The sequence below is a fragment of the Pipistrellus kuhlii genome, unplaced genomic scaffold (assembly GCF_014108245.1).
Source record: "Pipistrellus kuhlii isolate mPipKuh1 unplaced genomic scaffold, mPipKuh1.p scaffold_m20_p_12, whole genome shotgun sequence".
Taxonomy (NCBI): Eukaryota; Metazoa; Chordata; class Mammalia; order Chiroptera; family Vespertilionidae; genus Pipistrellus; species Pipistrellus kuhlii.
In genome coordinates this window covers 35824103-35839156 of record NW_023425427.1, presented here as the reverse complement: position 1 = coordinate 35839156, position 15054 = coordinate 35824103, and the positions used below count along the sequence as shown (strand labels likewise).

Below are 15054 nucleotides of genomic sequence, written 5' to 3'. Positions count from 1 at the left end.
AGCAGCAGAGGAAATATTTAAAAATCTGCTCCAGGTGCTGTCTTACCAAGGACTAAGTCAACAGCCAATGAAGACTTACTTGGACCACATGCCAATGTCGATGTCCGAGTAAAGTGCTTAAACCCTGAGACTCAAAACCGCCCTCTGCCAACGAGCTGGGCTTATAGTGAACTGAAGAACTCCTGGGGTTCTGGGTTTGTGAGGCATCTCCACAGTTCAAGTACAATCGATCTTCCCCTTGAAGCAACACTTGCTCTTGGTTACTCTAGATGAGGGAAAAAAGCAGCAGCAGGGCAAAGAAGGAAATATAACAACTCAGTGTTAGGTAGGGGAAAGTAAGTACATAAATTTAGTTTTATTACAGGAAATGTATCATATATCTTAATGGTGATTTTCCTCACAGAAGACACGATTACAAAATGATCTAATGTACTGTTATATTTCAATTCTTACTTCCCCGTGTAAATGAAATTTTTAAGTCTTTTTATCATATAGATTCTAAAACATGCCCAGGTTTGCAACTGCTATAGCAGTATTTTTGACTACTCCAGCATGGCAATGCTATGGGACTGTCCATCTGAAAACTAAACCTAACTACTCATTATCTAAGTTTACAAGTTAGTTTCACATAAAATGCCTCGTGAATGGTGGTAAGAGAACATGTCTGGTCGAACAGCTTGTGTATGTGCTCACTCATGTCCACATGGCAGGAAGGGGTGGGTTGGGAAGGGGATAACATGATGCTGGAGGACCTTTAAGCCATGGGAGGAGGAAGGACAGGCTAAGTCCCTGGTCCTGGTTTGGAACAATTCAGTGATCACATGGGAAAACGCTTGGTTAGTGCCAAGGACTGTGCCAAGTTCCGAGGATATTTAGACAAATAAGACAGTTTCTTTTCTTAATGACAATGGCCTGGTTTTCAATCAGAAGGCCAGGAAACACGGGCAAAATTTTTTAGTGGCTATTCAAATCAGACAGATTAGTGCTCCAGAGATCCTCACTGTCCCATTGTAGTACAAATGTCCTGACATAAAGCTCAAGGGTGCTTTTAAATTATTATTTGGGATGGGGAGAACAAGAAATACTCTATTTTAGTTTTTCTGGGCATCCTTATTCTTCAACTATAGTAATAAGATAAAAGATTCAGGCTATTTCCACATTCTTTATCAATGTGTTGTAAATTTTAGCTGCACCAAATATTTTAAAACCCATTGGTGGCAGATATTTAGATAGGCACTCCTAACATGTAACATATACTATTGTTACATATTAACAATATATAATATTAATATATATTACTTCAGATTGGTAGAACATGAGGAGTTTACATTATAATTTGGGGCAATATTTCCCCAAACAGATTCCTAGGCATATTTTTTTCAAGGTATCCCTTAAAATTTCAGTTACATAAGCTTGGGAAACTCTGGTTTTTATACACCAGCTCCTGGACTTTCATAATGCATACTAGCATGGGAAGGCCCTGGAGACGTACAAGGAAGAAATCTCTACAGCTTTAGCTCCCTTATTGCATACAGAACATAACCTTTTCTTATCCTATGTAATTGCTAAAGATATTTCTCATAAAGCCTGCTGGAACACACTTTGGGAAATGCTACTTAAAGACTAAATTTTATTCAAGTTATTTAAGTAAATCAGTAAACACTGCTTTTCCTCAAGTTGCTTGTGATCCTTTCTTTTTTTTTAAAAAAAACAACAGATCAAAAATAAAATTTTGGTGTAAATTTAATAGAAATTAAAAAAAATACAATACAGAATCACAGAAAATATACAAAAGAATATGCCAATTTTAAGTGTATACTCAACACATGTGTGTCATAGGAAAAATCTGATTCTAATATGAAAGCCACTAAAAAAACACCCCCAAAACAATTTTAATTAAACAAACTTACCATACAAGGGTTTACAGTGAGTGCACTCTTGATAAACTGAAACAGCAGAATGCCAGGCTGTTTAACTATACTCTTGGGCTCAGACTCAAGTTCAGTATTTTGAGAACCAAATCCGCTGATTACCCATAGGTGATAGCCTTCGGCACCCCAGCTCTGAGAGAGAGAAGGGAGAAAGAGAAGGTAAAGGGGGGGAAATCAAAACACTAAAAAGTTTCTTGTTATCCTTTCTTAGCTTCAAATATTCAAATTCTAAAATAACCAACAACAGGTTTTTTAAGGTCAGAGAAACTATGACAAACAACCCAGACAAGCGTCTGCATCCGCTACAAATACCTACATCAACCACATGCCAGCTGTCTCAATGGAAACCCCCAACCCTGGTCTCTACCTATAACTGAAAACACTACATGTCAGTCTTAATTCTTCTCCATTAATTTAACTGACTCTTAAATACAAAGACATTTCTTACAGAGGAAGACTCAGTTGTCTAGCTGAAGCTTGACCAAAAAAACAAAAAACAACAACAACAAAAAAACACACCCATGCAGTTTGCACGCAGCAAAGAACAGTGGATTGGAACCCATGTGACTTGGGTTTTCACCCCAGCTTGGCCATTCTATTTGGTTTTTCAGGGTATAAGTTTCTTCCTCTGTAAAATGGAAGCATTCCAATAAATTCTCCAGGCCTAGCCAATTTTAATCTATAAATCCCATGATAGTTAAAAAAACAAAACCAACAACAATGAAAAATTAGTGGTTTCCAATCTGCAAGGCCAAGGAAACAGTAATGGGGAGTCCAAGAATTGTTATAAAATTTCAAAACTGTAATATTTTTGCCTTCTCGTGATAAAAGTTGCACAAGCTAACTAAAATGCTTATTAGGTTTAGTTTATGACTGAAATAACTTAGTGATGCTGATAACACTGGCTATCGCATGCCATTCAGAAGCACTGACTGGCAGTTACAGAAATGGCATTTTTTCAAAGCCTATTTTAAAATATGGAGGTGGGAATAGACATCAACTGGGGTTCTTGATTGTGAAAGGTTAGGAAACACTCTTTAAGTCTCATGGACATTTTAATTAGTCAAGAAACAGAAGTCAGGAAATTTCTTCCCATGTACAGTACTCATAGCACTAACATCACAGAGATGGTATGCAGAGGGACTGCAGTGAGACACTGCTTTTATGTAAAGATGGGTTGCACTTCACTGCTTTCTAAAGAAACACATGAAAATACTGTTGTTAAAGCAACGACTATTCTCTTGAGATACATTTATAGAAAGTTCTAAAAATGTGCTCAAGTAATGCACAAGAGCATGTCCTCCAGGAAAAATAGTCAATGAGCATTTCACTTCATTTTAAAAGAAAGGAGGTCATGAGAAGTGGATGCTAGTGAGTCACACAAGAAATGGAGGTATATTTAGGAAATATAATGGTTTCATTTCACTATGACTATGTTCTCAAAGATGATGGGGCTTGCTAAGCAAAACCAAAATCGAATACTAAAAGGTGAACAGACTCCTGATTAAAACTACAAACACACACAACTTTATTTATTTATTTATTCAAAGCAAGAACTGCATGAGAAGAGGCTGCTGAGACTAAAATAGCTTTGTAATTTTATCAGACCAACGTGAGGGGGAAAAAAATCCAAGTTTTCCACACTATACCAGTATTTCATAGAAAGTACTTACCATAGAATTGATCATAAGGGGATCTTTTTTGGTACCGTCAGACCTATAACTAAAATAAAATAAAAACTTAATTAAAAAGTCATCTAATTATATTTAACTAGTGGCCCAGTGCACAGATTCATGCACACTGAATTAGAAGACATATTTTAATATCACTATTCGCCCTTTCTCTATTAAAGAAGTGTCAATTAAATTCACAATTGACAATTACAGACCAAAACACACTTGTGTGACTGGTGCCAGCAAGAGCTTTATATGTATCACAAATGTGTGAATCAATTTAGCCATATATATATATATGTAAACTTGCTTAATTGGACCTGCTTTTTGGAACGATGAGGGCCAGGGAGGGACATGAATAAACTGGAAGTTTTAAGAGGATGGATATTTGCAGTATCAATACATTATGAACAAATTAATTCTGTACCTTACAAATTGTTTTGGGGTAACAGTCAAGGCAAAATGGTAGCTATATGACAAAGTTTTTGAGTGTGTGTACTGTCTGAGAGATTAAGTAGAGTTAAACTTTTATCTAAAACTTCTCTTTATTGACTCACGCAAAATCTCCTCCAAGTGTACATATCAGCTGAGCTCCAAACACACTCCATAAAGAAAAGCCTCCGCCTTCCCAGGTCACCATTACAACACTATTGTCAGGAGACCACCTGACCAATTTAACTGCTCCTGTCTTGTTCCAAATATCTGTTAAGAAATTGTGAGAAGAGTTAAAAATAAATGATTGCTCCGGAAATACTTATTTTTTAGTCTGTATTTTCAAGTTGAAATAAATAGAAAGGCATGCCTGCTTCAAATAATGAGATAAATCCTGCTCATTTAGGGTTATTTGAAGACTGTAAGGACATTGGCCTTGAACTGACCATGACCTAAGCAGAATTAACTCAGTGCCCAAGTTACTTATTATACAATATAAGAAGAAATGAAAGCAGTTTGGGGTAGGATCAGCTTTGATAACTACAACTGTGTATGGAGCGTTTAAGTGTTTGGCTTTGGCCCTGGCTGGTGTGGCTCAGTTGGTTGAGCATTATACTGTGCACTTGAAATGTTGCTGGCTTGATCCCTGAGTGGGATGTGTGTGGAAGGTCATCGATGTTTCTCTCTCTCTCTCTCTCTCTCTCTCTCTCTCTCAAATCAATAAAAACATTTCTTTAAATGTCTTTGGCTTTGGGTGAATCAGTCTCTATAAATTGGGATAAGCCCTTCCTTGAATTAGATTTAACAAGATCATAAAAAAATAAGGTATTTTAACATGTAAAATACTTTCCCCACTATCTTCATGCTCTACTGACAATATCAGAGGGATCCAAGTTAAAAAAAAAAAAAACGCCTGAAGTTTCATACACCATGACCAAGCGGTATTTATTCTGGGGATGCAAGCATTTGACAAAATCCAACATCCTTTCTTGATAAAAACTCTCAGCAAAGTGGGAATAGAGGGATCATACCTCAAAATAATAAAAGCCTTATATGACAAACCTACAGCCAACAACATACTAAATGGGCAGAAACTAAACCCATTTCCCCTGAGAACAGGAAGAAGACAGGAATGCTCACTTTCACCACTCCTGTTCGATACAGTACTGGAAGTGCTAGCCATAGCAATTACACAAGAAGAAGAAATAAAAAAGCATTCAAATTGATAAAGAAGAAGCAAAGCTGTCCTTATTCACTGATGACATGATACTATACATAAAAAACACCAAAGACTCCATCAAAAAATTACTAGACCTAATAAATGAGTTTGGCAATGTAGCAGGATACAAAATCAACACCCAGAAATCTATGGCCTTTTTATATACCAACTAGTGGCCCAATGCACGAAATTTATGCACTCGGAGGGGGATCCCCCCTGGCCTGAGCCCTGTCACAATGTGGGAGCCCTACATACCATTGCCCCAAAAAGGTAGGCCTCCAAAAGCCTCACATACCCAGGGCTGGCATCTCGAGCCTCATGTCTTGGGGGCCTGCACCAGGGACGGGGACATGAGCCTCACTCAAGTCCTCGAAGCTGCAAGTCCCCACCCACCCACTTCTATTGTGCATGCAGCCTCCTGCTGATTGATTGTTATGAGTGAGGATGTCACAATCATTTGCATATTAGCTCTTCATTATATAATGAACTTACAGAAAGAGAAACAAACAAAACAAAAAATCCCATTTACCATTGCACCAAAAAAATTAAGATACCTAGGCATAAACTTAACTAAGGAGGTAAAAGACCTGTTTTCAGAAAACTACAGGACATTGAAAAAAGAGATAAGTTCGCGCTGAAGGCTTGTTTCCTAGGCTACAGACGGAGGACCCAGTTCCTCATTTGCGCCTAGGGGAAAGTCCCCGGACCGCAGGCAGAGTGCACCACGTGCACACGCACACAGACCTCCCTGCTTCTCGCTGTGAATCCGCCAAGAAGCGAAAAAAGAGATAGAGGAAAACATAAACAAATAGGAAAAACATACCATATTCATGGATTGGTAGAATCAACATCATTAAAATGTCCATTCTACCCAAAACAATCTACAGATTCAATGCAATACCATTAAAATACCAACAGCATACTTCAAAGATCTAGAATAAACTCTCCAAAAACTCATATGGAATAAAAAAGTCCCCAAATAGCCACAGAATCCTGAGAAAGAAGAACAAAGTTGGAGAGATCACAACACCAGATATCAAGCTATATTACCAAGCCACGGTTATCAAAACTGCCTGGTACTGGCATAAGAACAGACACATAGACCAGTGAAACAGAACAGAGAACCCAGAAATCAACCCAAGCCATTATGATCAATTAATATTTGATAAAGGAGGCAAGAATACAATGGAGTCAAGACAGTCTCTTCAATAAATGGTGCTAGGAAATTTGGTCAGATACATGAAAAAACAAACAAACAAACACACACACACACACAAAAAAAAACCTAGATCACCAACTTACCCCATACACAAAAACAAACTCAAAATGGCTAAAGGACTTAAATGTAAAGACAGGAAACCATAAAAATTTTACAAGACTCCATAGTCAGCAAAATAGCAGACATATGTCATAGCAATATCTTTACCAACACAGCTCTTAGTGCAATGGAGACTAAGGAGAAAATAAGCAAATGGGACCACATCAAAATAAAAAGCTTCTGCACAGCAAAAGAAACCATCAACAAAACAACAAGTATGTTCATGGAAGAACATACTTGCCAATGATATTTCAGATAAGAGTTTAACCTCCAAAATTTACAAAAATCTCATACGACAAAAGGACGATAAATGATTCAATAAAAAAAATGGGCACAAGTCCTAAATAGACACATTTCAAAAGAAATAGAAGGCTGAGGCACATGAAAACATGTTCAAAGTCACTAATAATCCAAGAGATGCAAATCAAAACAACAATGAAGTACCATCTCACACCTGTCAGATGGTTATCATCAACAAATCAACAAATGACAAGTGCTGGCGAGGATGTGGAGAAAAAGGAACCCTGGTGCACTGCTGATGGGAATTCAAACTGCTGCAGCCACTGTGGAAACAGTATGGAGTTTCCTCAAAAAAGTAAAAATAAAATTCCCATTTGACCCAGTAATTCCACTTCTAAGAATATATCCCAAGAAATCAGAAACACCAATCAGAAAGGATTTATGCACCCCTAGTTCATAGCAGGACAATTTACAATAGCTAAGATTTGGAGCGTAAGTGCTCAACAGCAGATAAGTGGATTAAAAAAAAATTGTGGTACATCTACACAATGGAATACTATGCTGCTATAAAAAGGAAGGAACTCCTACCATTGCAACAGCATGGATGGATCTGGAGAGCATTATGCTAAGGAAAATAGTCAGAGAAAGGTAAATATAACATGGTCTCACTCATTTGTGGAAAACAATGAACAAAAAAGGATCCAAAAACAGAGAAGCATCAGAACAGACTGTCAAACCTAAGAGGGAAGGCAGGGGAATGTGTGTGTGTCGGGGTGGGGGAAGAGATAAGAGATCAACGAAAAGATTTATATGCATGCCTATAAGCATAACCAATGGACACTGACAGTAGGGGGATGAGGGCATGTGCTGGGGGATCAGAGTGGCCAATGGAGAGGTCAATGGAGGAAAAAGGAGACATATATAATACTTTAAGACATATGTAATAAAGAATAAATTTTTAAAAAATACCACATGCTGACCTTTAAAGGCTATACAGGAGGAACGATAAAAACTTGAGCAATGGAGCATAAGAGGGAATAGTATTCTTATCATCAAATTTTTTTTCCCACTGGAGCTGTAACTTGGAAGATGAAAATGTACCCTCCCTGTAGAAATATGGGGCATTTCAGGTGAGACAAAGAACAGATGAGACAAAGGCTGACACTCAAGGACCTGCATGTATTTTCATGGTTAAATGAACCGTGAGACTGCAATTCTCAGCCAAAGTATCTCACAGCACCGTGGAAAACTCACAAGGGGTTCCAGGACATAATTTTCAGTCATTTGAAATTAGCATTCACAACACATATCTATACATTAAAATGTTAAAACCAGAAGAAGACTCACCAGGATACTGTTTTGCTGTTAACTCTAGTTTATGAGACAGCAGCATAGCTCCAGTGGTGTTATCTATTGTATAAACCTGTACAGAACCACTGTAAAAAACAAACAAACTTCAGTACAAAAAGATAAACGCAAATATAAAAAGCATTATTACGGGAATGCTTATGTACTGCAGGTAGGAATATAAACTAGAACAAAATGAAATTTTAAATAAGTTGTAGTCATCTCATAAATTTGACCAGATACATATTCTGTAATCTAGCAACTTCACTTCTAGCTATAACCCCAGAACATCCTTGTCATGATTATACCACAGTTCATTTTCCTTTGTTATTGCTGAACATTCAGATTTTCGTTTTGCACTTTACAGAATACTATGATGAACATTATACATGACAAGGATGTTCTGGGGTTATAGCTAGAAGTGATGACAAACTTTACAAGTATATTAGGAACATCTGATGTTTTAAAAAACATTTTTTTTTTTTTTGCAATAACACTTAAATTGCATAAGTCTATATCCATTACCTCGCACAACCAAATGCCATTAGTCGATACTTGTTATTTACTGCTACACAAGTTCCATCAACAACATCTTGTGGCCAAACTCCATGAAGCTGCTATAATAAAAGGAAAGCAGTTAAGGTTTAAAAAATGTTCTCCAAAACACACTGTAATCAATATAATTCTGCTTCAATAAAAAGAATTTCATAAGGTTTTATCTTATTTGGTTTCAACTAGATAGAAAAATATTCCATCAGGATTACTATCTGAATTTCCTCCCTGAAAACATCAATTTCATTAATTCTTTCAATAAATATTTCCAAATGAGCTCAGTCCAGTGCTGATCTACTTACAGAACACTAAAAAACGGGTGTTTGATCTCTAAATTCAAATTAAATGATGTTGACTTTCCTGTTTAGGATATAAACCTCTTGACAGCACAAACTGCATCTAACTTGTTCACTATTATTATTCTTGTGGTTAACTAGCACATAGTTTTAAGTACACAGCATAATGTTTAGACAATCATACACTTCACAAAATGTTCCTCCTGATATTTCCAGCACCTACTTGGCACCATCCATAATTATTACAATATTATTGACTATATTTCCTATGCTGTACTTTATATCCACATTATTTGGTATATTCTTATAAGCAATTCATAATTTGTCAATTGTTTACTATTCTCTATTATTCCTTTGCTTTATGGAATAATGGTTAATAGCATGGTATTCAGGAGCCTGTTATCTTAGGTCTACCTCACATTTGCTGAAATGGTTATTTCCCCTTTCCAAGCTTTGGTATTTTTTTTATCTGTAAACTTCTTACCTCTTAAGAGTGTTTTGAAGATTAAATGTGAGTGTACACACATGTAAACTACTTAATACAATGGCTACCATTCATTGAATTAAGCATTCAATATATGAATGTCATTATTATTAAATTTATATGCTACTTTATTCTGAATAAGAGATAGAATAGGCTCAGCTCCATTGTGCTTGTCAATCAAGGACATCTTAGATTATAAATTCTAAAGCAAAGCTCATCATGACAGTCAGTAAGCATAAAAAATAGCACACTTTACTTTTATTATAGATGATCCCAATAGTAAACATTAGAAGACTCAATATAATTATGACTTTTTTGAAAATATACTACTACACTTTTTTAAATTACTAAATGAGCTTTGTAACCTACTATCTAAACATGGAATATTTGCTTTTTTTTTTTTTTGGTAGGAATTTAATTTTAATAATAAAACTAGCATTATTTTAGGTTACAAAAAATGGTAAAGATGTCATTGAGCCTTGTTTCTTTGGATGACTGTTTACTGAAATTCATTCCTGCAATAAGTATTGGGTCGGCAGCTAAGTAATTGCGGGTTTCACACAACAAAAATTCAGTTGAATTTTTAGGTTTGCAGACGTAGTACAAATGTAAAACACATTTTGTTATTTGATAGTTGGCTATTCAGCTGTTAATCAGTAAAAAAAGTTTTTTGATCTGTTTTGTAGTTTTCGTTTGGCGTTCGTTGAAAAATGGAAAATCAAAAGGAACATTTTCGTCATATTTTGCTTTTTTATTTCCGCAAAGGGAAAAACGCATCGCAAGCTCATAAAAAGTTATGTGCTGTTTATGGTGACGAAGCCTTAAAAGAACAGCAGTGTCAAAATTGGTTTGCCAAATTTCGTTCTGGTGATTTTTCACTCAAAGATGAAAAATGCTCTGGTCGTCCAGTTGAAGTTGATGACGCCCTAATCAAAGCAATAATCAATTCGGACTGTCACAGTACAACACGTGAGATTGCAGAGAAGCTTCATGTATCACATACATGCATTGAAAATCACTTAAAACAACTTGGCTATGTTCAAAAACTCGATACATGGGTTCCTCACGAACTGAAAGAATCACAGTTAACGCAACGCATTAGCAGCTGCGATTTGCTAAAGAAACATAATGAAAATGATCCATTTTTAAAACGACTGATAACTGGGGATGAAAAATGGGTTGTTTACAACAATATCAAGCGGAAAAGATCGTGGAGCAGGCCAGGTGAACCAACTCAAACAACATTAAAAGCTGATATTCATCAAAAGAAGGTTTTGTTATCAGTTTGGTGGGATTACAAAGGAATTGTCTACTTTGAACTCTTACCACCAAACCGAACGATCAATTCTGATGTCTACATTGAACAACTAACGAAATTAAACAATGCAGTTGAAGAAAAGCGGCCCGAATTGACAAATCGAAAAGGTGTTGTATTCCATCATGACAATGCAAGGCCACACACATTTTTGGTCACTCGGCAAAAATTAATGGAGCTTGGTTGGGATGTTTTGCCACATCCACCATATAGTCCTGACCTTGCACCATCTGATTACTTTTTGTTTCGATCTTTACAAAACTCCTTGAATGGTAAAAATTTCAATAATGATGATGATGTCAAATCGTACCTGATTCAGTTTTTTGCTAATAAAAACCAGAAGTTTTTTGAACGTGGGATTATGATGCTGCCTGAAAGATGGCAAAAGGTCATTGATCAAAATGGGCAATACATTACAGAATAAAGTTATTCAGTTCCATGAAAAAATTGTCTTTGATTTTCTTTAAAAAATCCGCAATTACTTAGTTGCCGACCCAATATTTTTTTCAGGTGCCCATTATTCACCAGGCACTGCTCTAGGTGCTGAGGAAAAGGCAGGTATTCAAACACACCCAAATCCTTACTTGTATCCTGCCTTACATTTGTTAAGAAGCTAACAAATTAAAACAATTATCCAGTTTACTGGAAGGTGGCAAATGCTACAGAAATAACTAATAAAGCAATTATCGGGAAGGGGGAGTATGAAGGAAGGATGTAATACTAAATGGATTTGCCTGTGAATATGTGTTTTAAGGCAAATACTGAGAAGATATATCAAGTACAAAGGCCCTATCATAGACTGCATTTCTGGTGTGTTCAAAGAGCATCAAAGAGGCTGTGCAGAAGGGGTGGAGTGGAGGAAGAGGAAGTAAAAGATGAGGTAACAGCTTTTTTTCCAATTTACATATCGGGAATCATTGGAGTGCCTTTATTTTTTAACCTTTTCAATTATCCTATATAATAAAGAGGTAATATGCAAATTGACCATCACACCCCAGCACAAGATGGCCATCCCCATGTGATCACGAGATGGCCACCACAAGATGACTGACAGGGGAGGGCAGTTAGGGGTGACTAGGCCTACAGGGAAGGGCAGTTGGGGGGGGGGGAGGGACCAGGCCTTCAGGGGAGGGCAATTGGGGAGGGGGGGACCAGATCTGCAGGGGAGGGCAGTTGGGGCAAACCAGGTCTGCAGGGGAGGGCATTGGGGGCAACCAGGCCAGCAGGGGAGGGCAGTTTGCAGGGACTAGACCAGGCCTGCAGGGGAGGGCAGTTTGGGGCGACCAGGCCAGCAGGGGAGGGCAGTTTGCAGGGACCAGACCAGGTTGGCAGGGGAGCAGTTTGGCGTTGATCAGGCTGGCAAGGGAATTATTAGGGGCAATCAGGCATGCAGGCAGGTGAGCAGTTGGGAGCCAGCAGTCCCAGATTGTGAGAGGGATATCCAACTGCCAGTTTCAGCCCAATCCCAAACCAGCAGTCAGACATCCCCTGGGCCTCTAGTGAATTATAAACACATTAGAGAAAAACACAAAATAAAAATGTACATTTCCATAACATCACCAAGTAAACATTTGTAGAATTACCACTCTACAAGTGGTAATTATGAGTACCCAAAGGTCCCGAACAGTGTCCCATCTGATTAATATACCCTTCCCCCTATCACAAATATAACCAATACCCAGACTTACATGGGAATCACTTCCTTCTTTCCCTTTAAACCACATGTGTCAAACACAAGGCCCGCGGGCCAAATCCGTCCCGCCAGGCCTTGCAATGTGGCCCGCACCGCGCTGTCATCACTGCACTCCGCTGCGTTTCCATCACAATGACAGTTTATGACTGTTCAGTAAACCATTCGGCCCGCGATTTAGGCTGGATTTTAGATTTTGGCCCCTTCTCTGATTGAGTTCGACACCCCTACAAACCATTACCACTTAAACACGCATCCATACGAACTTTGTATTTTTCCTTTAAATTTACATACAATGGACTCATAGCACGTATCCCTTTGTGTCTAACTGCTTTCACCCAACATGTTCCATCCACATTGTTGCACACAATCTTGTTTGTTCATCCCCACTGTTACCTCAAACACTGGGCTTAGTTCACTAGGCCTCTGGCCTCCTCCAGCCTGGTATTCTTTACTGTCTTAACTAGTTCTCCAAAACATTTAAGCACATTTAAAAAATATTTTTTCTTCAGCTTTTCTAGTTGCCCTCAGCAGGTTTTGTCCTAATTATACAATCCTACTGAAGGTGTTTTGAGCAGAGGCGTGGCATAATCTTACATATTTTGTTTGTTAAATATATTGAACAATGCTGAACAGAATTTTTATAAAACATTTAAATAATGTCTGAAATAGCCTGGTTGGTGTGGCTCGGTGGTTGGGCATCAACCTATGAACCAGGAGGTCACGGTCCAATTCCCATATGCCTGGGTTGCAGGCTCAATTCCCAGTAGGGGGTATGCAGGAGGCAGCTGATTAATAATTCTCTCTCATTATCAATGTTTCTATTTCTCTTTCCCTCTCCCTTCCTCTCTGGATATATATATATATATATATATATATATATATATATATATATATATATATATAATTGATTTTGTACAGAGAGGAAGGGAGAGAGATAGAGAGTTAGAAACATCGATGAGAGAGAGTCATCGATCAGCTGCCTCTTGCACACCCCCTACTGGGGGTATGCCCGCAACCAAGGTACATGCCCTTGACTGGAATCAAACCCGGGACCCTTCAGTCCCCAAGCAGACACTCTATCCATTGAGCCAAACCGGTCTCGGCTGGATAAAAATATATTTAAAAAATAATGTCAAATATAAAGATGCCACTGTGTTTCCTAACTACCAGTAATACCTATGTATTGTTTTCTTTTAATTTATATTTTCTATTTATAACATTTAATAATGACCATCTATTTTCCATTATATATTAAACCTTAATTGACTAAAAAAGTTTCTTTAATCAAATACTAATAAAATTTGATACTCAGAAAAGTCAATCACTTTTTCAGCTCTAATATTTTTGCTTTTAGTAAAAAACATTTAAATCCCTAACATAATTACAAATATATTTGTACCTTGTAAAAAAATAAAAACGGTTCTTCAGAAGCTTATTTTTATTCTAATTTACATACCGACATGTTATTACAAATGTGTTATTTAGTACCTTACTACCTGAATAAAGTTGGTAATGGAAATAATTAGAAACCTTAAAGCTGATACCATGTAGAAAAAATATGCCCTCAAACACAAACAAACACACACCTTAAAATCCTTCCCAGTTAAAAAGAGCACATTTAACATTAATATTTATTTTCTCTGACTACTGTAACAGAAAAGATTTTTTTCAAAAAGCATAATCCGCAAGAACAAAAAGTGGGAAATAAGGTAGTATCAGAAAATCCTGGAAGCTGGAAAGTATAAGGGTAGAATCCTTAACTGGCAGTAAAGAATGTTGAGAAGCACTAAGTTTACATTATGGGCACACAAAGGCTTGGAAAGTTAGATGTCTCTGAAAGGCTGGACTCAAAGCAGGACTGGTGTAAAGCCTGTGTAAGCAGCAGTGAGGTCTTCCAGGAGTACTTCCCCAGTTTGAGCTGCTAAGAAACAACCCACCTCCCCTCTAACAGAAAACTGGAGGGGTTTTTTGTTGGAGAAAAACAAACAACTTCCATTGATCTGTGGACCTCAAAAAAAAACCAAAACCAGGAATAAGTAAAAGTTTATTTCCTGAATCTGGACCCTCTAGTCTAACTCTTCCACAATTCAAATCTTAGAATACTTGGTCAGCCAAGTATATACCTTCTGGAAAGGACTCTCCTCAAATGCACTTTGGATACAGAGAGGGAGGAAAGGAAATAATCCAGTTAGCTCACCATACAGTAAAGATCATAGTCAACCAAAATCCATAGAGCTTATCAACGAACCCAACATTTTCTTTTGGGTCTCTATACAGCAACCAAATTCATAAATTAACTAATCATATATGAATTAACCATTCATTGTGAAATAATGACATACAAATAAAGGAGTAAAGAATCCTCTGGATGATGGTGGAGAGCCCCAATACACCTGTGTTAAAGGCGTGTATACTGAGCAACACACCAAACTAGAACAGGTCAGAGGTTCCTAGAGAAATTTCTTCAAGAATATGAAATGATAGGACACCTATGTGTTTGAAAAAACTGAGAGGATATTTATACAACCAGCTGACAGTTTGGGGTTGGGTTACT

The 15054-nt window shown here is 37.4% G+C and overlaps 1 protein-coding gene across 12 annotated transcripts in view; it reads right to left on the bottom strand.

The window, feature by feature from the left end:
- RIC1 (RIC1 homolog, RAB6A GEF complex partner 1) overlaps nt 1-15054 on the bottom strand; it is a 118893-nt gene that overhangs the window by 55888 nt on the left and 47951 nt on the right. For 11 of the 12 annotated variants that reach the window (XR_006741308.1, XR_006741307.1, XM_045580197.1 and 8 more), the window contains 6 exons: nt 8686-8777; nt 8161-8249; nt 4162-4306; nt 3605-3653; nt 1911-2063; nt 80-265 (listed from right to left, as the gene is read on the bottom strand). Coding sequence is in view for 10 of the 12 variants with exons in the window: in XM_045580197.1 (XP_045436153.1) it covers nt 80-265; nt 1911-2063; nt 3605-3653; nt 4162-4306; nt 8161-8249; nt 8686-8777 (714 nt within the window). In the remaining 2 variants the exon portion in view is untranslated. The remainder of the gene's footprint in view (nt 1-79; nt 266-1910; nt 2064-3604; nt 3654-4161; nt 4307-8160; nt 8250-8685; nt 8778-15054) is intronic. The other variant, XM_045580190.1, reaches the window with a different exon arrangement.